General features: G+C 42.7%; 1 protein-coding gene across 1 annotated transcript in view; it reads left to right on the plus strand.

Annotated features, from left to right (window-relative positions):
* The window catches only part of ADAM17 (ADAM metallopeptidase domain 17), a 70,962-nt gene that overhangs the window by 15,692 nt on the left and 28,455 nt on the right, over window positions 1–26,815 (plus strand). The window contains exons 2-8 of the mRNA XM_075923516.1: window positions 7,184–7,316; window positions 10,429–10,562; window positions 11,547–11,635; window positions 15,952–16,120; window positions 17,019–17,149; window positions 21,911–22,000; window positions 25,799–25,912. Of these exons, the coding sequence (XP_075779631.1) occupies window positions 7,184–7,316; window positions 10,429–10,562; window positions 11,547–11,635; window positions 15,952–16,120; window positions 17,019–17,149; window positions 21,911–22,000; window positions 25,799–25,912 (860 nt within the window). The remainder of the gene's footprint in view (window positions 1–7,183; window positions 7,317–10,428; window positions 10,563–11,546; window positions 11,636–15,951; window positions 16,121–17,018; window positions 17,150–21,910; window positions 22,001–25,798; window positions 25,913–26,815) is intronic.

Consider the following 26,815-nt stretch of genomic DNA (forward strand, 5'->3'; position numbering starts at 1 on the left):
TAGAACTGACAAGGCTTATTATTTGATAGGCTTGGGCAGGACTCTAAAAATGTTAATTACAGCTTCTAAGTTAAACTTCTGTTTTTAGACAAGTTTGACATTTGTGTGGGTGATAGAATTCAAAAGCATGTTTATAAAATGTAGCAAAAATATTGGCACACATTTTATTTATTGGTTTTAGGGCAATACATCGGGTATGAGACAATTGGAACTTATTTTGTTGATTGTATAAATTGAGAGTTGAAACTTAGAGTACTACTCGCATTTCGTATCTGAACATTGGGCGACCTTCTTTTTCCTAAACACATGTAGTTACCTCCACTCTGATTAAAAGTGTGTGGCTGCTGCAATAATAATAATAATAATAATAAATTTAGTCTTATTATCATGTATTAGATCTGATGGAGTGCTTGTTAATGTGTAACTTTTTAAACAAGTAAATATTTGCCTGTGCTCAAATGGGGACTGTGAAGTCTTAAGCCTATTGAAATAAAAATATTTTAACTTGATTAATAATGGATATAAAAGGAGAGAGGGATGAATCAAAGATGACCTTGAAGTTATGACCATGGGAGACAAGTGTGGTGGTCACTTCAATTTTGGGAGTGTCTGGTGGGGTTGTATAGTCATTTTGTGGCAGAAAAATATCGAGAGAGGGAATGTGGTGGGACTATGTAGAGCAAGGGTGGGGAACCTTTTTGGGTTGGGGGCTGCTGACCAACAGACAAATCAGTTGGGGGCCACACACAAGTGGGAAGCCAAAAAAAACCAACTCCCAAACCCTCATTGATGTGGTCCCTGACTGAGAAGGAGAAAGGCTCTGGTGTTCAAGAAGAATGTCTAAGGGGAGGGGGGCAGTTTAGTAGATCTTGTGTTCTCCAGCTCTGCTGTGGGCTGGTGTATGTGTGGGAGGGGGTGTGGAGCACTAGTGCAGGGCTCCCCAATGCTGGGGAGGGCTCTGAGCCTCAGGGGCTGGATCCAAGGAAGCGCTGGACTGCATCCAGCCATCCCCTGGGCCTTTGGTTCCCCACTCTTGATGTAGAGGGGGAGAGGCAGGGATTGGGATGTAGATTTTTGGAGTCAGTATAAATGTGCTCATAGCTGAAACCAGGGAAGAGTATGACCCTTCCAGAGGTGAGGACACAGAAGAAGAAGAATAGAAAAGGGTCAAGGATGGAGTCAAGCTGGACTCCATCAGAATAGAGAGATCTGAGCCAGCTCAGTGTCCTGGAAGTCCAGAGAGAAGAGGCTGAAGACAGAGGAATATGAGAGGCTGCCCATGTTAAAGACTGGAAGGTTAGTGGAGAGTGAAGGTGGAAGATGTGGTTAAACTTGGATAACATACATTTTCTTAACGTGGCCTCTATTCATCACTGAGCTCTATATAGTTGAACCCTGGTGCAGAATTGGAGCTTATTTTGATGAAATAATTTATTTTTAACAAACGCTGGATGAACAAGTAATGAGTTCCTCTCGTCTATAGTTTTTAAATATCTTTTACAGATGAAGATTCTGGCATTGTTTAGCAGATACTACTAGATTCTTCCGCTCCCCCCTTCCCCCCAATATCTGAGCTAATTGACTGAATAATACCTGGCACCAGCATGTCTTGCATGATGTAAGAAATACTTTTTTATCCATCCGACATGTGTTTGCATTTAACAAGTGCTTTCTTGTTCATGTAGTACAGTGGTCTCCAACCTTTTTAACCACAGGATAACTTTTTCAATTTAAGTCCAATGTAAGATCTACCTCCAACCCAAATACTCTTTCCCGGCTTCCTTCCCATCCCTTCTTTAAGGCCATGCCCCTGTTCCACCCCTTCCCTTAGGCCTTATCCTGCTCACTGCACCATTTCATCCCCATCCTCACTCATTTTCACCAGGCTGGGGAAGAGGGTTGGGGTGCAGGCTCTGCTCTTGAGCCAAGGAGTTTGGAGTGTGGGAAGGGCTCTGGGCTTAGCCTCAGGCAGAGGATTTGGGTTCAGGAGGGACTTCAGGGTGCAAGCTCGGGGGAAGGAGTTTGGGTGCAGAGGGACTCACATCTGAGGCAGGAGTTTGGATGTAGCAGGAGGTTCAGGGCTGGGACAGAGGTACATGAAGCAGGCTCTGTCTGGGCACCACTTAACTGACACAGCTTCCAGGTGGTGGAGCAGTGGGGTTAAGGCAGGCTTACTCCTGCCCTGGCCCTGCACCACTCCTGAAAGCAGCTGGCATGTATTCTATGTGATTCTATGTGCTTTGTGATTCTATGTGCTGCCCCTCATCTACAAGCTCTGAGCTCACAGCTTCTATTGGCCAATGTTCCCTGTTATTGATCAATGGGAGCTGCAGGAGTGGTGTCTGCAGGCAAGGACAGAGTGTGGACACCCACTGTTCTGCCTTTCTCGGGGGCTGCAGGGACATGTCAGCCACTTCCGGCAGCAGTTGCCAAAGGGATAATTCCTCCAGCCACAATAGGTTAGGCATTTTAGAACTCACTACTCAAAGAATTAAATTTTAAGTGCAAGAGAGAAATGAAACTTATGAAATGCACAGACCAGTCAAAAACCAAACATAACAAACACTTTGCAAGCAGTAAAAATAGTAACAACATCCCTGCATGTATGTGTTGAGTCGGCAGATGAGACTGTAGGATGTGTTTGTGAGACTGACACACACCCAATGTATGAGTGACAGAGATTTGTGTTGCTAAGCTCTCTCCACCCCCTTACCTCTGTGTGGAGATAGTGTACAGAAGTGGGGATGGGGGGACACCCTGATATCAGTGCTCCCTCTCTTCTCCCTCTGACACCCTGCACAACAAGCAAGAGGCTCCCAGAGCGGCAGTTCCAAGGCAGAGGGCAGGAGCAGCATGACAGTAGATGGAGGGGCAACTGAAGAACCAGTGCTTGATAGCTTCCTGGTCAAACCAGTCAGGATCACCTGTCAGAGGCTCCAAGATCTACCGGTAGATCCCGATCTACTGGTTGGTGACCACTGATGTAGTACAATAAGTAGGAGTGTCAGAGTAGCACATTTTCACTTATTACTTTACATATCTCTTAGTCTTGTTGTTAAACTCATATCAACTCTACAGTCCTAGGTTTTTAAAATATTTTCTTGGGTATCAATAAGTTAAGTACTAGAGAAGTTGGGGGTTGGCCTCCTGACATTCCATTTGCCTAACAAAAAAGAATGTTCTCCTTAGCTGAGACCATTGAGAGTCTGAAATTTGTCTCAGAATCTAATTGCTCTTCGGTAGTTTTTAATTTTCCCCCAAACATTGGTGCTTGAGAAGAAGCTGACATAGGGCAGTGACAGTCAAAGGGAAAGCACAATCCCATACCTCTCAGCCTTCAATGAGTTCACTGTGGGACAGGAGCCATCTACATGCGAGACAAATGAATTGTGGAACACCTGTGTTTCATTGCTAACTGCTCAGTAAGCTATAGGTTCCAGTGGTTTTGACATTTGCAAATGATTTTAAGGGTTTTTTCCTCACTGTGCATATCAAACCAGTTTTGCATTTGGAAACAAGTTAACTTTGGCCATGCTACCTGTAACAGATTGTGGATCACCTAAAGCAGTTTTGCATACTGAGAAAATATCTTTAAGAACAGGTTTTTCTTCTTCGAGGGTCCCCGTGGGTGCTCCACTTAGGTGTGTCAGCAGGCAGCCCAGAGATCTTTGCTCGCAGTTCCTCGGCCACCTGTGCATGTTGCACTATTGCACAATCGCCCTGTTTGACAGTTAGACGTGCCAGCAGCTGTTCCCTCAGTTCCTTCTCAACTGCCGCTGGCATCAGTCGTACCTAGTCAGTCTCCCTAACAGCATCAAAAGGGGGGAAAAAAAGAGGAAAAGGATAACAGAAAGAAAAGCGGGTGAAGCGGCACGTGGGCCCTTCTGCTGCTTCCCACTTGCCCAAAGGACCACACAAAAAGGGGGGAAAAAAAAACCAACCCTGTTATGCCTGCATCACTGGGCTTTAAAAGGCGCACAGGGTGCGGGACAGCAATCGCAGCAGCAGATGGACACGAATAGTGCCTGCACTGCCTAGGGCAAGACCATCCCGTCAGTCACTGCCCGCACTGTCAGAAGCTTGCCCCACGCTCTAAGAAGGCAAGAGAACTACAAAAAAGACTGTTATTTTTGGACCATGACATCCTGAGTCTCAGCCTCATTCAGCCCCTCCCAGAGAGAACCCTCCTGGGGAGGAGGTCAGGAGGAGCACTCCCTCGCAGGGACGTGGTAGAGGGCAGGACCCAGAGCGAAGCGTGAAACGCTTCTCTGTTCCCACTTAGCCTCAGCCTCCAGCAAACAAGAAAGCAAAGGAGGCAGTGGAATTTTAAGCCGGCTCCCCCCGCACTGTCTCCTGTTCATCTGCGCCCCCCGCTGCCTCTCTCTAATGGAGGTAGCAAGTGTGGGGGGGCGCGACTAGTTTAGTTCTTACTTGACTACCCGATAAGCATTTGCTTATTGGGTAGTTGACTAGTCAACTAATTGCTTACATTCCTTGGCTAAGTATGGAATTGCTTGAGAACCACTGATGTGCTTATGAAGTAACAAAATGCAGGTATTCCATATTTCAGATGGGTTTGAGAGTGGTGGTGGGGGTGTCTGGGTCCCTGCCAGGGCTGCTTGTGCAGTGCCGAAAGGGGGGAGTAGTCCCTGCCCTGTTTTCCACTATATCAGGTTCCTGAACCTCCTCCCAACCCAATGCAAACACGCATTGATGCACCCTTCTTGACAGTTAAATCCAAGAGTCTCCCTTCTTTCCACTTACGAGACTACGCTCTGGTTCATGCTCTTCATCTAGGGTCCAGGGACATACTTTGATTGAGGATGAGAGAGAACACACTGAGGGTCAGGTGTAGTTCCTGAAGCTACTCCTAATTCTCTCTCGTGCTCTCTTTTTGTTTTTTCAAGCTGATAGGTTCACTTAAGACTAAGAGCTCAGGAAAAATAAGTTGTGTAGTAGTGTTGTTTCTTTAACTAAAGGTCCTGTAAAATTAGAAATCTTAGGATCTTTAGATAAATGATGTCTTAATGTCTTTGACCATTACTGTGACTGTTATTGAAAAGAGAGAGAGAACCCTTCTGTAATGGGTCATGCTACTTGGCTTGTGTATTCCACAGCGAATAAATATACAGTTCTTTAAAGCTCTCAGAAGAATCATTTAAAAAAAAGTGAAGTATCTATATTTGTAGTACCTTTCCCCTAGCTCTCAGGCTGGATCTGTTTATTGTCACATGTTTATGAACTAACAAAACATATATCTACTGAAAAGGGGAGAGTTTTCAGTAACCTGGTGGTGCAAGTTAGGCTTGAAACTTGCAAATGTTTGTCATTGCAATTAATTGCATGATATTCTTAGAGTAGCACTTGGAGACACCAGCTGACATGGGGTAAGGGGTAGAGTGGAGTCCCCTTCTGTGTCAAGGTATTGAATGGATCCATATAGAAGTACTGTCTCACTGGATCAGACCTCAGGTCCATCTGGCCTGGTAAGCTGATTCTGACAAGTGTCATCACTAGGTGTTTTAAAGGAAGGTGCAAGAGCACAAGATTAGTAGATGTGGGATAATCTGCCTCCCAATGGGGTGTCCTCCTGATCTCTAATAGAGGTTAATAGGAGCCCTAAATCATGGGGTTTACTATACCAACACAATTATCATTAATTACAATTCTGGATATCCATCCATCCCTCCCTCCTTTCCTCCCTCCCTCCCTCCCTCCCTCGAAATCTTAACTTCTTGGTCTCAGCAGCATTCTTTGGCAATAAGTTCCACAATGTAATCACTTTCACAGAACATATTTCCTTCTATCAGTCTTGAATTTTCCACCTTTTAATTCAATTGAACATTCTCTTGCACTGTATTATGAGACAGGAAAAATAGACGTTCCTGTTTTCCCTTCTCTTCATTATTTTTATATACATTTATATGTCCACTCTAGGGATGTTAAATTTAGTTTAATCAGCTAATCAACTAGTCGATGGAATTTCCATAGACTAGTTGATTAGTCAATAAGTGGGGGAGCCACAGTGGCTGGGAGCTAACTCCACTGCGGCTCTGCCTTTTAAATGTATCAAGAGCCAGCAGGTGTTGGGTCCCCTCCTTTGCGTTTCTGCTTTTTCAATGTATTAAGGTACGGCAGGCTCTCAATACATTTAAAAAGCAAAGGCGCAATGTCCTGGATCTGGGTGCGAGCTGGGAATCAGCTGATTCCTGGCTTGCACCTGGTCCCTGCTATCCCCTGCCTCCCCTGCCCTCCCCCACAGAGATGGTGCTAGGGGGAACTGGCTTTTTAGTCGGCTCCCCCAGCACTGGCTCCTGCTCTCCCACATTTGCTGCCTCTAATAGAGGAAGCAAGGAGGCGTGGAATGAATAATTGACTAGTTGCTTACATCCCTAGTCCGCTCCTATTTGTCCCCTGTAGAGCTTATAGTATAAATAGAGAAATCAAAGGAAGTATTATCTACTTTTTGCATATGGGGAGCTGAGATACAGAGACTAAAAGCCACTTTTTTAAGGGTGTTTAGGCACTTGAAAATGCAGATAGAACTAATGGATTTTTCAAAAGCACCTAACTCCCAGCGGGCTTTACATGATTTGCCAAAGGTTACATAGGAAGTCTGGCAGAGCTTGGGTTTTGCCTGAGGTTCCTAGAGTCTCAGTGCAGTGCCTTATCGGCAGGGCCACCATTCTCTTATGTTGCAGGAAGTTGTGGAGAGGGGGGAATGCTTGAAGAACGCACATTAATTTGGGAATCTTCCCCCTCCCCCAAAAGGAGGAGGAGGAGGAGCACAGAGGTGTATTAGATGACAGAGGAAGATGATTAATTCTTCTGGCCTCTTCAAGAGGAAAGCAGAAACCATTCAGCTATTCCAGGGATGAGCGAGTGCATACTCAACACAACTGCAATTTAAGAAATTATTGCTTCGGTCACAGTAAAACTGGTGCTAACTGTTGGCTAAAAAATTTCCTACTAGAACACATTTAATTAACTGACTGAGAATTTATTTGTATCTATCACGTACTCTAACATCTCACTGATTGTATAAAAAGCACCTTTACAGGAATGTGCAATATTTATTCTAAAATTAAAGTGGATCTATAGTATATGTTACAGCTGGATGCTATACTTTTTCTTTAATGCATATTTTCTTCTTGAAACTGTTATAAACTCTGTTTTATTTCAGAGAGGCTGGAATCCATGTTGTCAGATTATGACATCCTCTCTCTGTCGAATATCCAACAACACTCATTAAGGAAAAGGGACCTCCAGTCAGAGCTGCATATAGAAAGACTCTTAAGTTTTTCAGCCTTGCATAGGTAAGGAAATAATCAGTGGCAAATACTAGTTTATTACTATTCTTTCATTCTATAGGATTGTTTTCTGAAATAACTACTGTACAAGTGCCAAAAATGCCCGTTGTCATTGGCTAATTCTTACAGGTCAGTGATCTGCTTCACAAAAACTGAGGGACTGGAAGATTGTCTAATTATATTGTATTCTTCTGTTGTTAAAGAAGTAGTGATTGAAACTTCCTTCATTGTATTGTTTACCTTGTTTTTTTACATTAATTGGGTTGGATCCTGCTTTTTCTTCAGATTATGGCTTCACTCAATTATTTTTGCCTGTCTTGCACTTCTTAAAGGTCTCAAGTTTTCCTTTTAAGGAATGAATATAGGCTTGTGGCTACCATATTGTGCTGCCTGACAGCTGGTGTTGATGGGGACATAAATCACTTAGTCACATTGTGTGTAGACATACACATTGCACAAAGCATTTTCCAGTTTGTTACAAAAATGTTTGGAAGGCATTCTGGGCTGTGATGGGGACTGGAGTTTGATTGAAACTGGAGGGGGGAAGAGAAATGGAATGAGGCAAGGAACAAGGGCATTGGGGACAGTAATTTGACCATCAAAGGAAAATTGCCTCATAACGCTAAACACTGAGATTCTGAACTTGAAATCCAGTTAGGGTTGCCAGATGGTCTCCCAAAAATACCGAACACACAGGCTAAAAATTTGTCAAGCAAAGGAAAAAAAAAAAAAAAAACTCCCACTCACACCGAACACACATCCTGTGTGGCTGCCACCAAGCTGGGAACAAAAGGGGAGGCAGCAGAGCCTGCTCTGCGAAGCAGCCGCCTGGTACCCAAAGCAAAGAGAGGCAGACCCCGGGGGAATACAATGGTGGCGGGGAGGGGAACCATGGGTAGGAAGGTGAATTCCCCCATAGCCAGGTCTTTGGGTGTCCCAGTGGGAAGAAGCAGAAATTCCACCCCAGTCAGTTTTGGCTGAGAGCCCATGGAAGGAGCCTAAATGCAGCTACAAAACACCTGTGGGCTTTTCTGCTGGATTACAATGGTACAACGCACTTGAACAGCGTGCAGGAGCAGGGACAGGGCTTCTCCTCCTCCCTAAGGCATCACTCCTCCTCAGATGCAATCAGCTGAGGGCTCCCAGCACCGACCACGGCCCTGCCTCCCAGCCTGGGACTCCTTCTGGTTGAGTGCAGAAATCTGGCAGAGGAGTCCCGCCACTCCCTCCGCCCCTGCCAGGCTTCCGTCTGGCACCCAGCCGGAAAAACAGAAAATACTGGACATTGCACATATCTGGTATTTTCTGAATTTTTTTTACTGGACAGAGGGCGCAAAAACCGGACTGTTTGGTAGAATACTGGACACCTGGCAACCCTAAATCCAGTGAGAATAATTGCAAAAAGGTGTAAACTGAACTTATGCGGTCATGCAGTCTTGTCATCTACCTCTCCCCTTCCCTGTCTCCTCCAGAAAGCCACCACTGCTATTTACTGTGATATACAGCAGGGTTTGGAAATCTCTGGCCTGCTGCTTAATTTCATCTGGCCCACAAAGCTCTACAATCTACATTCTGCCCCAGTGCCAGATCTGCAGCTCCTTTTGGCTAGAAACCACAGCCAATGGGAGCTGAGGGAGTGGAGCCTGTGGGGGCGGCCAGCATACACCATGCAGAGTTGTGTAGCCCCTCTGCTGCACCTAGGGCCTGGACACAGTGGCCGCTTCTAAAAGCAGCGTGTGGCCAGGACTGGTGGGGGCCTGCCTTGGCCCTGCTGCACTGCTGATTGTGAGATGCCTCAGGTAAATGCTGCCTAGCCAGAGTCTGAACCCCCTCCCAAACTAAACTCTTTTCCGGACCCCACTCTTCCACCCTGACCCCTCTATACCAGGTCAGCACCATCTCCTGAACCCTAGCTCCTTCCCAGACCCCATGATCCCTGACCCCTGGCTCAGCCCTGAGCCCTCTCCTGCACCCAAACTCCTGACCCAGTCCAGAACCCACATCTTGAACTTTCATCTGCCTCCCCCCGTGCCTCCCCCCCCCCAAGTGTGTGGCCCAAAGTTGTTTTTTTTTGTTTTGTTTTAATGTGGGTCAATGGCAGTGATAGAAAAATGGTTCTCTATACCTGAAATACAGCATCACATCAATTGGTATGCATGTTTTATACCGCCATTTGAGGCAACACTTACGGAACATGAGTGAGACAAAATATTAGAGTAGATGGAAATCTCCCATGTGCCTGTTTTGTACTGTTTGATACCTTGTCTCTTTTCCACTTCCATTGTAACACACACTTCTGAATACTGCAAGTTCTATCCCAGGGATAATTGCCTGTATGTTCCCCAAAATCTGTTACACTGTAGTACATGGGAGAGATGTTGAATGTTATAAGTATAAAGCTTATATTGCGGAGGCTGCAGTGCAGTTGGCACACATTGGCTTCCAGCCCTGCTCCCAGGGAGCCAGCTGCCCTGCAGGCTCTGCGTATATAAGCTTTATTCTGCAGATCCTGCAGCATGTAACTTTATTCTGCAGATCCTGCAGGGTGTAACAAGGTTACTGTATTACGTTATTTTTAATATTACTAGTACATGGTTCCTTTAAAAGGTCTTTTGCTTAGCTCTTGCTCATGTACACTGGTGGAAGGCACAAAATAAAACTCCATGTGCTGTACATTTTTCATTAAGGGCTACAGATTCCATCATTTTTTGTCAAAGTTTTCTGGACCTATTTCAGGAAATGGGCTCATTGGGGTATTTTAACTTACTATTGACCTGCTTTTAGTGTTCTGGCCTGGCTTTCTCCAGAGTCCAGCAACACAGAAGAAATCCGCCTTATTTGAATACCTTTTAGCAAGAGTAGCTGTAGCCATTTAGTTCATAACAAATAGGGTTTTTTTCATGCCAGTGAACAGTGACTACTTCACAAATGTATAAATGGCTCTTCGGAAAATACAATCATTGTACAATAATTTTGGCAAATGGTGTATATATATTTGTATCTTATTAATTGAAGAACTGCTGCTTATATCCAAAGAGGTTTCAGTAGAATAAGAAGCTGTCGTCTGTTTCCTTGTGTGTTGTTCATTAAAACTAAATGAAAGTAAATCATTTTACAGGCACTTTAAATTATATCTAACTTCAACTGCTGAACACTTTTCTGAAAACTTTCAAGCACTAATAGTGGATGGTAAAGGCAAGGAAAAGGCGTATCCTGTACAATGGCAAGAATTCTTCACTGGACATGTAGTTGGTTAGTATGCGCTAAACTACACATCAGTGCACAGCTTTGCCAAAAACTGTTGGCCCATGGTGACTCGTGTATCATTGCTTTTTCATTTTACTCAGGTGTGGTCAGAGTGAATGAGTAGATTTTGTTTCTGCATGGATCATTATTCTTGACAGTTTTGTGTGGCTGGTTCTGCGTTTGCTAAAATAAGGCTTTGTAATCTGACTTTGTAAAATATATTTTGATTATTTTCAGAAATACATACAACATAGTCACTGTTGCTTCTGATCTTTTTAAAACTTAGTTTTGACTTCAGTTCCCATTGGGAGCCTGGATTTTAAAGTAGAGGTTGGACCTCCCTGGTCTGGTAACCTTGGGACCGGAGCAGTCTGGAACAAGGGAGTTTGCCACACCAGGCGAGATCAGGCCTTGGGGTTCTCCCAGGGCTCCCCTCCTGACCACCACCCCAGCCAGTGACCTGTCCCCAGCTCACTCACTGGGCTCTGCTGCCAGACCATAGACTAGAGAGCCCCAACCTGTTCTAGTAACTGAAATCCTCTATTTACAAAACAGGAGCAGCTCAGGCAGTGATAGAGCAACTTCACTATCACGATAAAATGCCTCAAATCATGTCTGGATAGACAGCTCTAATGCATGAGAGTGTTGCCCAGTCTTCCCTATTCAAACCTTAGCACCTCCACCGAGTATGGCGACATTTGCTACTTTATGCTGATAAAAGGTTCCATATTCCATTACTAATCTCGTGAAACATCCTGATCACCTCTGCAGGAAGGAGGGAAAAAGTCCCAGTACATATAACTTTTACAGAATTGGAGACTATTTTAATATGTCTACCTGGCATATCTGATAGCATAGTACAGGGAAATAGTCTGGTTTGTAAGTGATTACGATTTCGATCTTTATAGAGAAAGCAGCATTGATTTAAGACTAGGGGATGTTCTCAGTTGTCACCTTAGCTAACTTATTTTTTCTCTTCTACATTTAAAGGTGAACATAATTCCAAAGTTATAGCACACATAGGTGATGAAGACTTTACTGTAAGAATCAACACTGATGGAGAAGAATACAATGTAGAGGTACTGTTTGCTATTGAAAACAAGATTGAAACAATAGGAACAACTTTGGAAAAAATATGATTACCCTATAGCCAACCAGCAAAATGACACTTCTCTGAGAGAACATTTTTTTGGAAGCATAGGGTCTGACTGATTGGGTGTTTTTTTGTTTTGTTTTGTTTTGTTTTTGTTTTGTAAGCATTATTTTTCCATGTGGTTGTATTGAAAACATGCATGGTTCTAAGTGTTGGCAGAGAAGCAACAGATGGTTGTTCCACGCTGAATGTGGGGTGTTAAAGTAAATAAAAAAAAGTGAGAAAAATTATTTTTAGGAAAGCTGGATGTTCTTTAAACATTAAATAGCTAACAAAATGTTTAATAGACTACAGCACAGGAATACTGAAAATAAGGCCATATGGGCATCTTGGCAGTTAGATATGTAACAAACAACTTGTGTCATTACAGTAGAACCTCAGAGTTAACAATACCTTGGGAATGGTGATGGTAGTGGTGGTTCATAATTGAACAAAAGATTACGGTTCTTTCAAAAGTTTACAACTGAACATTGACTTAATACATCTCCGAAACGTTACTATGAAGAAAAATGCTGCTTTCCATTTTTTTAGTAGTCAGCATTTAAGAGTATCACAAATATTTTTTTTAAAACATTTCATTTAACAATACTGTTAAATGTAACTTGCTTTTTAAAATATTTGCTGCTTCCTGATTTTACTTTTCTGGTTCCAAATGAATTGTGTGGTTGGGTAGTCAGTTCGTAACTCTGAGGTGCTACAGTACTTTAAACTACTTGAACATCAACATATAGGGGAATTTTTTGTGCATGAATTCTTTCTAGCTCACCGTGTTCTCATTGTCAGTAAATGTAATGCAGCACTTGAAAATTGGGAGGTATCTACAAGGTTCAGGGCATCTTGTAAAATCACTACTTTGTTTTTGTAGTGGGGAACTATTTTTGAATAATGCATGTTTTCTAATATGCTGTTTGCTTTGTTCACTAATGCAGAAGTAGGAGGTATGAAAATTAAGTACATGCTTCTTATATTTTTTTAATGCTCTTAGTGCCCTCTTAAGATACACCAGTTAAAATGATATTTGTATCAACCAAGGAAAAGTGAGTGAAGAATATCAATGTAACCTGTAATCTATGTAGTATAGACTGATTGAATTTACTTTAGTGTTCTAAATTTTAATTTTATTCTTTAATATAAATTTATTATATAGACAAGTCTTGTCATCCAAGTTCCACGTTCAAATTAAGAGTAGCAGGATTTGTCAAATTCTTAGAGATAAGCCTTGATAAGTTATTTCTGCATCTAGTAAAATAACATTTGCTAAAGTTCTGAGGCTTTTCATCTCCATGGCAAAGATTTATTTCTGATAAACAAGAAAAATATTTCAAAAAGTAATCCTTTTAAAGCAGGCATGGGCAAGATGTGGCCCAGAGGCTGGATCCAACCCACCTATGGTAACACTTTGATCTGGCCCGCAGACTTCTTCTGTCTGTTTTCTACGTATAGCTTACTGCCTGTGTCACTGACTTTCAAGGTGGTAGCTCAAGCAACCAGATCCTGTATTGGGGTGGGCAATATTTTTTGCCAGGGGTCACTTTGGAGATTTTTGAAGTGGCCCCATGCTGCACAAGAAGGGGGCAGGGCCAAGATATTTCCGGGTTCCCCACCCCCAGACAGTGATTGGTCTGGGAGTAAGGGAGTGCCTTTGCCCGCACCCCATGTTCCCCAAGGTGCCCATGCCCTTGGCATGGAAGGAGACTTCCTTCCCGTAGGCCAATTAGGCCTTCGGGTGGGGGAGCTCACGAAGCCTCCTCCGCTCTCCCCCTCATCCGCCCCCCCGTCCTGCGAGCAGCATGCGGTGCTTCAAAGCACCACATACTCCTGGCAGCACAGGAGGAGGCTTTGTGCACTCCCCTGCCCCCAGGACAGTTACGGTCTGGGGGCGGGGGAGCGCACAAAGCCTTCTCCGCTCTCCCCCCTCCCAGAGTGCACATACTCCATGCAGGGCGGGAGGAGGCTTCGCTTATCTGACCCGCGGAGGCCCTTTTGCCCACCCCTGTCCTATATAAATGGCTCCTGGTTGTGACACTATCTTGGTAGGGGCCAGAGCCATGAGCATTTAAAATAGTTGCAGCAACCCTGGGTGGCTGCCAGGCAACGCAGTAGCAGTGGGGCTGTGAGCCTTTTCTTGTGACTTTAATTCAAAGCTTTCAGCCCCAGACAGTTCTGGAGGGAGGCTAGTTCAAAGCCCCACCCTTCTGCCCTAGATCTCACTAGGGATGTTAAATTTAGATTAATTGGCTAATCACATAGTCGATGCAAATTAGTTGATAAGGGTGCCTCGGCCTTTGAAATGTAGCAACAGCCTGCAAGGCTGTTGCTATACTTCAAAGGCAAAAGCATGTGGGGAGTACAGCGCCAGCTGAGACTCCAGCTTACACCGAGCACCATGTGGCACTGCTGCTTTGAAGCACCCTCACCATTTTCTCCCCTCTTGCTGCCTCTTTTTGATAAAGGCAGCGGGAGTGGGAGGGGAAGCGACTAGCTGACAAGTGTCGACTATTGAATAAGCATTTGCTTATCATATAGTTGACTAGTCATTCAAACAGTAGGCCTTCCAGGGGGTGGAGCTGGCACATGACTATGTACCAAAATACATTGTACCAAAATGGCCCTCCTGCAAAAATTATTGCTCACTCCTATGTTAAGGTACTGAGTAGGGACGTTAAAAAGTGGTTGTTTTTGAAGTTTTCATTGGTTACATGTTTACACGCAGGAGGGGAGGGGAGGCGGCTCTGTAGGAGTCACTACATAAGGGGGAGCCATCTTTTAATCTGGTTCCCTATGAGCACCAGCTCTCATGGAGCCTCCTGCTCTCCCCCCCCCCCCCCCCCATGCGTCTGCCTTTGATAGAGAGGCACCATCTGGGGGATGCAGCTCTGCGAGCACCAGCTCCTGCCTGCTTCCTCCCCCACCACAGAGGCAGCAGCTGGGGGGGAGGAGGCTCTTGTGTATAACCATGAGGGTTAACTGATGAATCCAGGCTCATTGGTTAGCTATTTAAATGAATACACTAGTATCTAAGGGTATGTCTACACTTGACCCCTAGTTCGGACTAGGGAGGCAAATGAAGCATACCAAAGTTGCTAATGAAGCGTGGGATTTAAATATCCTGCTCTTGATTAGCATATTCGCGGCCAGTCGCCATTTTAAAATGCCGGTTGCCCGATATAACTTGCCGCGTGTAGATGCGGTAGTCCGATCCAAAACCCTTCACTCGAATTAACTGTTACTCCTCCAGCAGTTAATTCAACAGTTAATTTGAGGGAAGGGTTTTGGATCAGACTACCGCGTCTACACGCAGCAAGTTAAATCGGGCGACCAGCATTTTAAAATGGCGACCGGCCGCGAATATGCTAATCAAGCGTGGGATATTTAAATTCCACTCTTCATTAGCAACTTTGGTATGCTTAATTTGCCTCCCTAGTCCGAACTAGGGGTCAAGTGTAGACATACCTGAAGAGCACAGTTAAGGTATTAACCAGCCTTAATACTGACACACATTAACACCATGTGATTATGACTGAGACAGTTTGGTGTTTGTATTCTCAAATTAGATTAATGATTTTTAATATGTTTTTCCTTTTTCTCAATATGTCCTGAGAAAATGTATTGTTAAGTTGGACGAGTTGAGGGTTTTAAAGAAAATGTACTTTATGCAGGCACAGGAATTTATTTTTACTAAAAGGAGGGTTTAATAACAATCTCTCCCAGTATGCTAAAGGAAATTGGACTGAAATTGCACACAAAATACCTGAGGTTTCATGAAATATGCAAGCGTGTACTGATGTATTACATATGATCTATTATAATTTGAACTAAATGAGACAAAGCTCTAGTAAATTTCCTATGTATGCCCAACCCTGCAGCTCTTGCTTCTATTATGGGGACATCTCCGCTTTCTCTTCTTCCAAATAAACTTTTTTGAAAGTGCACTTTTAAAGCTTAAAAAGTGGTTGCGTAGTCTCTCTCCTTTTGATGAAGATGTAGATGGCTGCTGCCACTTTGCCCAATGGACAGTTAAAAAGGTGTAAGAATTCTTGATGTTTATCTCTTTTATATCTTGCCCATTTCTCAGTGTAAGGGTTGAATCCCACTTGTGCTATTCATGCAAATACTTCTACCGATTTCAGTAGACTTATTTGTGTGAGTAAAGTAGGTGGGATATGTAAGTTCTGTGTAAACCTAGAAGCCCTTGCATGCACACTATATCTAAATTATTTGAATTTCTTGTATTATGTTTAGCCACTTTGGAGGTATATAGATAATACTCAAGATGAAAGGCTCTTGGTCTACAGATCTGAAGATATTAAGGATTTCTCACGTTTACAGTCCCCCAAAGTATGCGGCTATTTAAAACATATGGAGGAAGAATTACTGCCTGAAGGACTAGAGGGCAACCATTTAAATCAAGGTGAGCATCCTGCTATTTAGATTAAAATGTTTGCATAGCTATATGAATATATTTCAATAATGTAAACTGGAATCTGGCCATGAGGCTTTTAAGTCTGGAAAACTGTCTACCCTGCTGTTTCTCTTATATACAGGGCTTGACAAACTATGTAATCTACTCACCCATGGCGAGTAGATTACAACCCGGAAGAGCTGGGTTTGTGCAATCTGCACATGCACAGATCGCCAGACAGTGCGGCTGGCGAGCAGGGCTCGCTGCGGTTTGGCGAGCCCTGCTTATATATATCGCTTTATAACTTTTAAAACACATTCTGGCAGGGGAAGACACACACCACCAGTTTGGGGGAAGGAGATATGCTGAGAGAGGACATTTGGCTCCTCCATAGCAGAGAACTGACTAGTACAAGTCCCTCACCTTTACAATGGCTTAATAAATATAATTTAGTCACCACTTTTGCTTTAAAAGTGATCTGGAAATGGTTTTATTGGATTGTGCCTAGTGTGCATCTAGTGTTCTTCTCTAGAAACTCTTCTGAGCTGTGATTGACTAATAGAGTTGTATCTTGCTCTTCTCTGCCGGAAGGGGAATTGTAGAACATAAAAAATGGGAGTTCAATTAAGGGGAAAATAAGCTGAAAAGCTTAGTTGACTGACTGAAGAAATAAAGGTAGTTTTCCTTACTTTTTCCCAGTACAGTTTCACTGTTCTCCACTCCCTTCCTATAACAAATACGTTGGAGGATTATTAGGAAGTTTTTATGCTTTCAGAGAGGATACTAAAAACAAACCAATCCCCCCCCCCCCCACCTAATCACCTTTTCAAATGCAAATTAAATGTGTGTTATATTGTCAAAGAATGAATGTGTCTAATATGTGATTACACTTAAACATTCACATAAGTGAACAACCTTCGGGAGAAAAGAGCCATTGCAGACCACTCCAAGAACACATGCAAGCTGTTAGTGGTGGCAGATCATCGCTTCTTCAAGTATATGGGCCGTGGGGAGGAAAGCACAACCATTAATTACTTAGTAAGTACATGACTGTCTGTTGCTTGCTAGAAAAAGTCACACAAACAGATGCGCTGCAGCTGGAAGCCAGTGCTATAGTAGTTAGAAAGCTAGCATGACCTGTATGTTATCCAATGCAGTATTTAGTGGCAGACTGAGTGCTATTTACCTGAAGCACTGTTAAATTTATTTTTTTTAGATAAATTATTTTGCACTGGTGGCTAATTCTGCAATTAAACAAATATTTGAGTAGAATATTTTTAAGCAGCTCTTCTAACTTCTTCCATTCCATACCTCTCTAAATGGGCTGTGTATTAAGTCTTCCTATAAGAATTATCTTAACTCTGTAGAATCATACAGATGCATTAATTTATGCTGTTTGGCTTCTTTAGTATGAATCTTTTCATTTAAAATTTACTAACAGTGACCGTCTTAATACAGGGTATTTTTCCAATTGTGTAAAACTTTTGTGCAGAAGGATAAGTAGTTCACAGCCAGCCTGCTTCATCGTTATTTATACAAATCTAGAACATCTCTCCCTTCTAACCTGCCAGAAATATCAGAAAGAACCTGATAAACTTCTGTGATAAATGTATAGTTATTAAAGAAACCGCAAAATAAGAGCACTCCCATTGATTGTTTGACTAAACATTAGTGCAGTAGATGATTCTTCTTCCAGTCGTGTTCCTAGGTTTGCGTGTATCCCTGTGCTACTGATTGGAAAACTTTGGTGGGTAGTCCCACACATGCATTGTCTCAATTTATGCCCTGTCACAGAGCTAGTGGGTACCTGCTGGCTGACCCATCTGAGTTCCTCTATCTAGTTCTTAGTTGTTCTAGCAGTAGTCTTTTCCTTTATCCTTTCTCCCTGAAAATTAAAAAGAAAAAACTGTTTTTCTTCTCCTTTTTGGGTTCCTTCCCCCAGTAGGTTATGTCTGGTTCATTGGGCTTCAAGAAGTGCCTCTTTTGCAAAGAAGCTATTCCTGTTGTACCAAGCTCTGCCAGTGTATTTGTTGCCTCAGGAAACTGCACAGTCAACAAAACTGCGATCTTTGCCTGCATCTAGGCCCTGGTCTCATAAAGATAGACGACTCAGAAAGAAGATGATCTTCATGGAAGCAGCTTTCCGGACTCAGGCCACAAGTCACCTGGCAGTCACATGTCTTCCCCCAAACCCTCAATATCTTAAGGCTGTGGGTCAAATAAATCAGATACCACTGTCTCTTTTCACAGATCCTTGAAAGAGAGAGCAAGAAGTCCCTACAGTGAGCCCCAAGATAGCTGCAAATACTCTTAAGCATGCTTGGTATCCTCAGTACTTTCAGCCCCAAGACCTTCTCCGATTAGTACCCATGGCTCATGGAAGTCCTGTGTGGCAGTTACATTGACAAGTCCACAGAGCACATGGGCATGGAGATAGTCAATGGGCACTGAGAGATAAAGGACAGGAGTAAGCACTCCTCTAAATTACTGCTGATATGCAATACTACATCAGTAGTGCCACCATCAATGCCCTATTTGGTATCGGAGCAATTGATATAAACAAGCTCTCCATTTCTTCCCTCCTCCCCCCCACCACCAAGTATTGCCAACTGGATTAAGTTGGTTGGTACTTCTGGACTTCTGACACTGTAGGGATATCCATGTTTGGACATACCTTAGTCTCTTCAGGGCTGGAAGCTCTGGATCGAGTCTTCAGCCAGCACATGAGTTTTCCCTGTTGCCCTGTCACGTTGTCCTGCTCTTCAGTCAGTTCTTGCATAGCAAACCTGATGAAATGGCATCACAGAACTCCCAGGCTCCTTTACAGCAACCAGTAACAGGGTCCTTGATGGCTTCACTTCTACCATCTTGATATGGCAACTCTTGGGCACCATTGCTGACTTATGTGCCACGAGAAGAGGAAGTTTAGTCTTCAGACTCAGCACAGACTCCCCCCCCCCCCCCCCCCCCCCCCCCAATATCCTGATGCAGAAGAAAAAAATATTTTTTTGAGGCATAAACCATCTGGTTTGCAAACTTCCTTGTCCGAACCATCTGCACTGAAACACATATTTTGACATGTTGAACGAAGCATCAATAGACTTTCCCCCAACTGCTACAGCTGACAACCGCAATACAGCCATTTGGCCTCTGGTCATCAGCATTCCAAAGTACCTAGAGACGTGAAACTTTGGATCCGTGGGTCTTGGATATCATTCACAATGAGTACTCTATCCATTTTACTTCCTTGCCCCCTGTACAAAAACCTTCCTCATCCTACTTCAGGGACCTTTCTCATAAGAGTTTACTATGTTAAGAGGTAGGTAGTCTCCTCCAGCTAGGAGCCATAGAACTACTACCTATACATTTGAGGCAAATGATTCTACACTTGTTTCCCAGTACCTACGAAGAAGGGAGGTTGGAGACCTAGATCTCAGAGCACCCAGCAAGTTTCTGTGCTTGAAAATGCAAGATAGTTACTAGGGATGTGAATGAGTAACTGCTTAACCAGTTACCCAGTAAATATTACCCATAATTGGTGGTGTTTAGTGGGTAGTGGGCAACTGTTACCTGGGGATGGCCAGGTCATCTAATCCATTCTCCTGTGCTGAGGAGAATACCAAATATACTTAGATCAGCCCTGACAGTAGCCTGTCTAACTTGTACTTGGAAGCCTCCAATGATGGAAATTCCTCAGTGTCCCTTGGGAGGCTATTCTAATGCTTAACTGCACTTAATCATGTTATCAAGTTTTTTCTAATATATAACCTTAATCTACCTTGCTCTAGATTAAAGCCTTACTCCTGGCCCTACCTTCAGTGGACATGAAGACCTGTGCAAAACTCCTATTAATAAACTCGAGGATTGTGTTGGCCTTTTTCATAATTGCATAACATTTTCAGCTCATACTTAATTTTCTGATGTACTGTAACCTCCAGATATGCAGTTCTACTTCCCATTTTGTTTAGTTATTTCCCCTTTTGTAACTGCATTTTAACTTTTTTCTTTCCAAACTGTAATATTTTTGCACTTGCCTTCATTGAATTTCATCCTGTGCATTTCACACCAATTCTCCAATTTGTTAGTCATTTTGAATTCTAATCATGTTCTTCAAAGTTCTTGTCACCCCATCCAGCTGGGTGTCATCTGCAAATTTTATAAATGAACTCTTCATTCCATTGCCCAAGTTATTTATGAAATAGTATGGAACTCAGTACATACCCCCGCAGAACTCCATTTAATATGTTATCCCAGTATGACAGTGAGCCATTGATAATTACTTTGAGTATAGTTTTGCAACCTGTTGTACACCCTCTTTGTAGTAATTTCATCTTAAATCACATTTCTCTAGTTTGCTTTTGAGTGTCCAAAGCTGTAATAAAGACAAATTATGATAAATCATATTTATGGCTTCCCCTCTATCCTCTTTGCCAGCAGTCCTGTCAGAGAAGGAAGTGAGGTTGGTTTGACATGATTTGCTCTTGATAAATTCATGCTGTCCCTTCTTGGTAACTCTGTTCTCCTCTAAGTGTTTACAGATTAACTGTTCAATATTAGTTGTGACATCTTTACAGATACCAAAGTGTAGTTCCCCAAATCCTTTTGTTTTCCTTTGTAAAGATAGGGTTAGCTTCTTTGACCCTTTCTGTGACCAAGATAACTAATAATTGTGATTATAAATGCACTAGCCTTATGTATGGGAAAGGAGTCCATTTCACTAGAAGAAACCCACTTGGAACAGTCTGTGAATAAGGAAACAGCTGTTTCTAATATGCCAGCAAAATTTGATTACATGAATCTTAAAGAATGACATTATAACTAGGAAGATGGGAAATTTCAAGTATCACTCTCGCTGTTTATCAGTTTTACTATTAGAAAAATTTAACCCTCCCTTATTCTATTTTCCCTATACTCCCAACCAACTAACAACTCTACAATTAAACCTTAGTAAATTTTGAGGTGCTGGTCTGTAGGAACAGATATGCAAATTTCTGGATGGGGGGGGGGTGATGCTTAGAAGGTGAGGCCTGGGCTATAAAGAACAAAAGAGCCAGGAGAGAAGAGCCCCAGCACCAAATGTGGTGTGGAGGACAGCAATAGCTTATTGGCCATCAGAGAGAGCCTGGTACTAAAAGGGTTTTTTTTGTTTGTTTGTTTTTTAAAGCCATGGTGGAATACTAGCATATGCATAAAGTATTTACCAAAATGATTTTTAACCTTATGTTACTTTTCCGTTGCACTACACAAAATTATGGTAAATGGCAGAGTCTACTATATTTTGACACTGGAAAACTTTCAAGAAAACATTGTAAAATACCATAGACTGTTGTGATGGTGTGTTTGGAACAGCAAATTTGTCAATTGTTTTATAAGGTGTATTTTGACACTGCATGTGAACAAGTAACTGGTTACCTCATAAGCATCACCTTAATGACAATGGGTAATGGTTAACTGTGGCAGATGTGGTGGGGTTCTCCTTTCTACCCAACATGAGCCTGCTGACTCCCAGCTCGCATGGGCTTGGGTGCCGGCAGCCACTTCCTGTGGTGTGGAGGCTGCTACAGCCCGGCTGTGGTGGGCAGGGGTCCACTTCAGCTGAGCGGGCTGGAACAGTCTCCCCACCTTTTTCCATTTAATCAGTTAACTGGTTAAACTAATTAAACTCTATATTACATCCCTAGTTTTGACTTGAAATGGGTGTTCATACACGCATGTGCTACACATTTTTTGGATATTTTGGATTATGTTACATAAGAATTTGGATCTAAGTAACGCCTTATGTTCCGATTCTATGCATAGATTGAATTAATAGACCGAGTGGATGACATCTATCGAAATACCTCTTGGGACAATGCAAACTTGAAAGGATACGGCATACAAATAGAGCAGGTATTCACTGAGTGCAAAAGACTGTGAATCTAATCTCATTAGAGCATGTTTTGGATGTTAGGATAAATTCTGATTTTTTTTTTTAAATATATATAATACTTTTGGAGGGTGGGGTTTGGAATCAGAATAGAAATAAGAAAAACTTCTTAAATTGTTACTTCCAACACACATGTATACCTTTTAAAAGCATTATCTTAGGGATTTTCATGGGCCAAGCCAAACTTAGCTATCTTTTATGAGAAACATCTGAAGGAGTAGATGTTGGGCTGAGACTTGGCACATTTGATCTGTGTTGGAAGACTTTTTTTAAATCTAGCCAAAAAAAAAAGTGTGGCTTTTTCATAAATATACTGTTGTGCGAATATTATCACATACTCTAGTGTTATTTATCTGACAGAGCCCAAGAGTGTGCAAAGAGCTCCAGAATACAGATGATTTATTGTAGGTATTATAAAAGTGGGTTTTACAGAGAGCATTCCATGCTGTGTTGTGTACGCTGAAGCAGAGAATTTGTCACAAAGGATCATGACATCTGGCTCACTTTTTTGACCTGGTTAATGGTGGTCTTGCCTAATTTAGACAAATCTGATCTTAGAATGCTGTTTTAAGCATAACCCAGGTAGCTCGTCTAACCTGAGAGTATGGGAAGGCTGTTTTGACTTAATTCTCTATTTGCAAATCTCAGATGACTGTGCTGGATGCCTAATAATATAATGTGTGGAAATGGACCACAGTTGGGAAGGCCAGTGCAATTGGGTAGTTGGCATCTTGTTGCCTTGTTGGCTCAGGGAAATGCAGTCTTAGACAACTACATTTGCCTAAAAATGGTAGAAGTGGGAGGTCTCTTCGTTTTCCCCCTTCCATGACTTTGTTGAAAATTACTTGCAACTTAAACAACTGTTGTAATCCTGTGACAAAAGATGAGGCAAAAATGCTGTCAAGTAGATTTTGTGGTGTTGCTGAAACCTTCATTCGGAATTCCTGGTATTTTTTGGATCTTATCTCCAGCATAAAATGCATTTTTTTACTCTGAAAAGTGACGGTAATGGCTCTCTAGAGCTCCTGTTGGTTGATGATTTCCATATCAAATACAGTTTACAATAGGACTGTGCAAAATACAGCCTGGTGGCCGGATTCTGCCCGCCAAGCCACCGGATCCATCCAACAGACCCTGTGTCGTCCGTGTCCCGCCCCCCTCCCCGCCAGGGACCCTCAGGCACACAGCTGCCCCAGTATAAAACACAGTCCCTGCTGCTCTCTGCTCTGCAGGGAGGGGGAAGCTTTGTGGGATCCCCTGGCCTCCAGACTAATCCTCAGCTCCTATGGGCCAGAAACAACCAGCCAATAAGAACTAATCTCAGCCAATTTCTCAGCTCCAATTGGCTGGAAACAGCCAGCCAATTGGAGCTGAGAGATTGGCCAGAGACTGGGGGAGTTCAAGCTTCTTCCCCCACCTGGAGTTGAAAGCCACTTGGAGGGAGTAGCCTGCATTTTCAAGCAAGTTGAGGCTGCAACAGACAGGGAGCCCAGCCTGCCTTGGGGGTGCTGCAGTCTGCTGGCCAGATGACACTTAGGTAAATTCCTCCTAGCCAGTGCTTGCCTCTGGCACCCCAACTCCTTCCCCCAGGTCACTATCCAAACCCTCTGCCCCAGGTCACAGCTCTCTCCTACACCCCTCCCCCAGGCCAGAACCCTTTCCTGCACACTCCCTCCCTGACCCAGGTTACTGTCTCCTCCTCCAGCCAAACACCCTTTCAGACCCCACACTATCTCCCAGTCCCTTACCCCATGCACCCTTCTGCATCCAACCTAGATCCTACACACCCTCCACAGAAAAGTGTGGCCCATGACTACTTACCAATATCTTGGTCCACTCCACCAAAAATTATTTCCCACCCCTGGAAGTAATTTACAAGCTATTTCTATCAGTCAGCTCTTAAAGTTCATCTCGGGAGCTGAGAATTAAGCTATGTTCTGTTCTTGTTGTCATCGCAAATAATAAAGGTTCTGATGGCCATTATTTACAGTTCAAAGCCATGGGCCTAACCAGTTCTGAAGCAGTAGTTACTGTAGCGGCTAATGCCACAGCGAACTAGCCACACTCAACCGGCCAAATACCCACATGTGGCTAGTGTGTTGGACACCATGGATATAAAGTCTACAAGCCCAGTGTTACTCCTGTTTACTATAACATAACTAAACATATCATAGAATCATAGAATAATAGGACTGGAAGGGACCTCGAGAGGTCATCGAGTCCAGCCCCTCACCCTCAAGGCAGGACCAAGCTCCGTCTACACCATCCCTGACAGATGTCTATCTAACCTGTTCTTAAATATCTCCAGAGAGGGAGATTCCACCACCTCCCTTGGCAATTTATTCCAATATTTGACGACCCTGACAGTTAGGAATTTTTTCCTAATGTCCAATCTAAACCTCCCCTGCTGCACTTTAAGGCCATTACTCCTTGTCCTGTCCTCAGAAACCAAGAGGAACAAATTTTCGCCTTCCTCCTTGTGACACCCTTTTAGATATTTGAAAACCGCTATCATGTCCCCCCTTAATCTTCTTTTTTCCAAACTAAACAAGCCCAGTTCATGAAGCCTGGCTTCATAGGTCATGTTCCCTAGACCTTTAATCATTCTTGTCGCTCTTCTCTGTACCCTTTCCAATTTCTCCACATCTTTCTTGAAATGTGGTGCCCAGAACTGGACACAGTACTCCAGCTGAGGCCTAACTAGTGCAGAGTAGAGCGGCAGAATGACTTCACGAGTTTTGCTTACAACACACCTGTTGATACAACCTAGAATCATATTTGCTTTTTTTGCAACAGCATCACACTGTTGACTCATATTCAACTTGTGGTCCACTATGACCCCTAGATCCCTTTCCGCCATGCTCCTTCCTAGACAGTCGCTTCCCATCTTGTATGTATGGAACTGATTGTTCCTTCCTAAGTGGAGCACTTTGCATTTCTCTTTATTAAACCTCATCCTGTTTACCTCTGACCATTTCTCTAACTTGCTAAGGTCATTTTGAATTATGTCCCTATCCTCCAAAGAAGTTGCAACCCCACCCAGTTTGGTATCATCTGCAAACTTAATAAGCATACTCTCTATCCCAATATCTACATCATTGATGAAGATATTGAACAGTACGGGTCCCAAAACAGACCCTTGAGGAACTCCACTTGTTATCCCTTTCCAGCAGGATTTAGAACCGTTAACAACAACTCTCTGACTATGGTTATCCAGCCAATTATGCACCCACCTTATCGTGGCCCTCTCTAAGTTATAATATGCCACACTGCGTGCTAACTACTTTAGTCAACAAAGACTAAACACGACACAATTGCTTTAAGACATAACACTTTTCAGTTTTCTTTTTGCACATCTAGATTTCTAAAAGATAGGAATCTTTGTAAATCTGTTGTTTTGGATAAATAAATTCAGAGGAGCAGTGGGAATTTGCTCTACTGAAATTTTTATGGTATTATGGAAACTTGTGATGTGCAACTAAACTTAATGTAAGGATGCTAATGTGTTTAGCTGAAATTGTATTTGTATAGGTCAAAATGTATGGTGTTATCTTAATTAAGAGGTCAAGAGTTCATCATTAGGAATATGAAAGTTTAAATGTAAGACTAAGATGGCATTTTAATTAGTTGCTAAGGCCATTGTTTAGGAGGGTGAAAATTTTTCCTTGGCTATAATATTTTTACTTTAAAATTTCTGCCTATTCAGCTTGTTGAATTGTTTACAGTTCCTTATTCTGATTATATTATACTCTTAAATATAGATTATTGTCCACAATGAATCAAGTCTTGTGAAAGCTGGGGAAAAACATTATAACATGGCCAAAAATCAGCCAAATGAAGAGAAGGATGCTTGGGAGGTGAAGTCTCTGCTGGAGGTAAAGCTGTGTTTCTCAAACAAAATGTTCCACCAAAGTCCCCCTGAGAACTGCTCATTTGCTATGAGAGATCAGTCTCTGATTGCAAATGAAATTGTTTTTCTTCCTCTTCACTATGTGTAGTTATCACAGGAATACAAAATTAGGATATTTCTACCCAGGCTCATGGCAAGAAGGCTTCATTATAAAAATAATAGAGTTATTAAGTACAAAACAAATATAAATGTTTATATGGTTATTGAGACAGGAAAGCAATCTCATAGTTAAAATACTAGCGTGAGACCTAGGAGGCCTGGTTTTAATTCCTGATTCTGCCAGACTCCCTGCATGTCCCGGTTCAAGATACTTGATCTGAGGCTTATTTTCTTGTCTGTAAAATTGGGCTAACAATTCTTTCCTACTTGACAATGAGGGAAAATTAATAATCTCTGAGTTGCTTAGATACTAATTTAATATGTGGCTGTATAGTTGAACTTGTCTTTCGTACACGTTGAAATTCTGTATAATATTTCATCTTCTAATTCCCATGCAGTTAAGCAAATTTTCCAAATGTCTTGGCCTTTTTTAATAGTATACAGGTTTTATTTGTGTGTTAGTAAAGTTAAAATGTGTTATATTTGGAGTGCTCCTGGAAAGTATTAGTCATCTCACAAAAGTATAAAAGCATGTCCCCTTCCCAGAAGAACACAAACTTTATTGATATGACATAACCGGAAAGGGGTTATAAATGTGAAAGAGGGGAGGCAGAACAGGGCAAAAGTTTGGACACCCCTGAAGTAGGGGAAGGAGTGCACAATTGTATTGAAATGGCAGGCACTATCAATGAGAGCAACAGACAGATGAGTGGGGAGAGAAAGGATAAAGGTTAGGATAAGAAAGCATGGACCCTCAGCAAGGTATATC

This window comes from Pelodiscus sinensis, chromosome 3, assembly GCF_049634645.1.
Source record: "Pelodiscus sinensis isolate JC-2024 chromosome 3, ASM4963464v1, whole genome shotgun sequence".
NCBI lineage: Eukaryota > Metazoa > Chordata > Testudines > Trionychidae > Pelodiscus > Pelodiscus sinensis.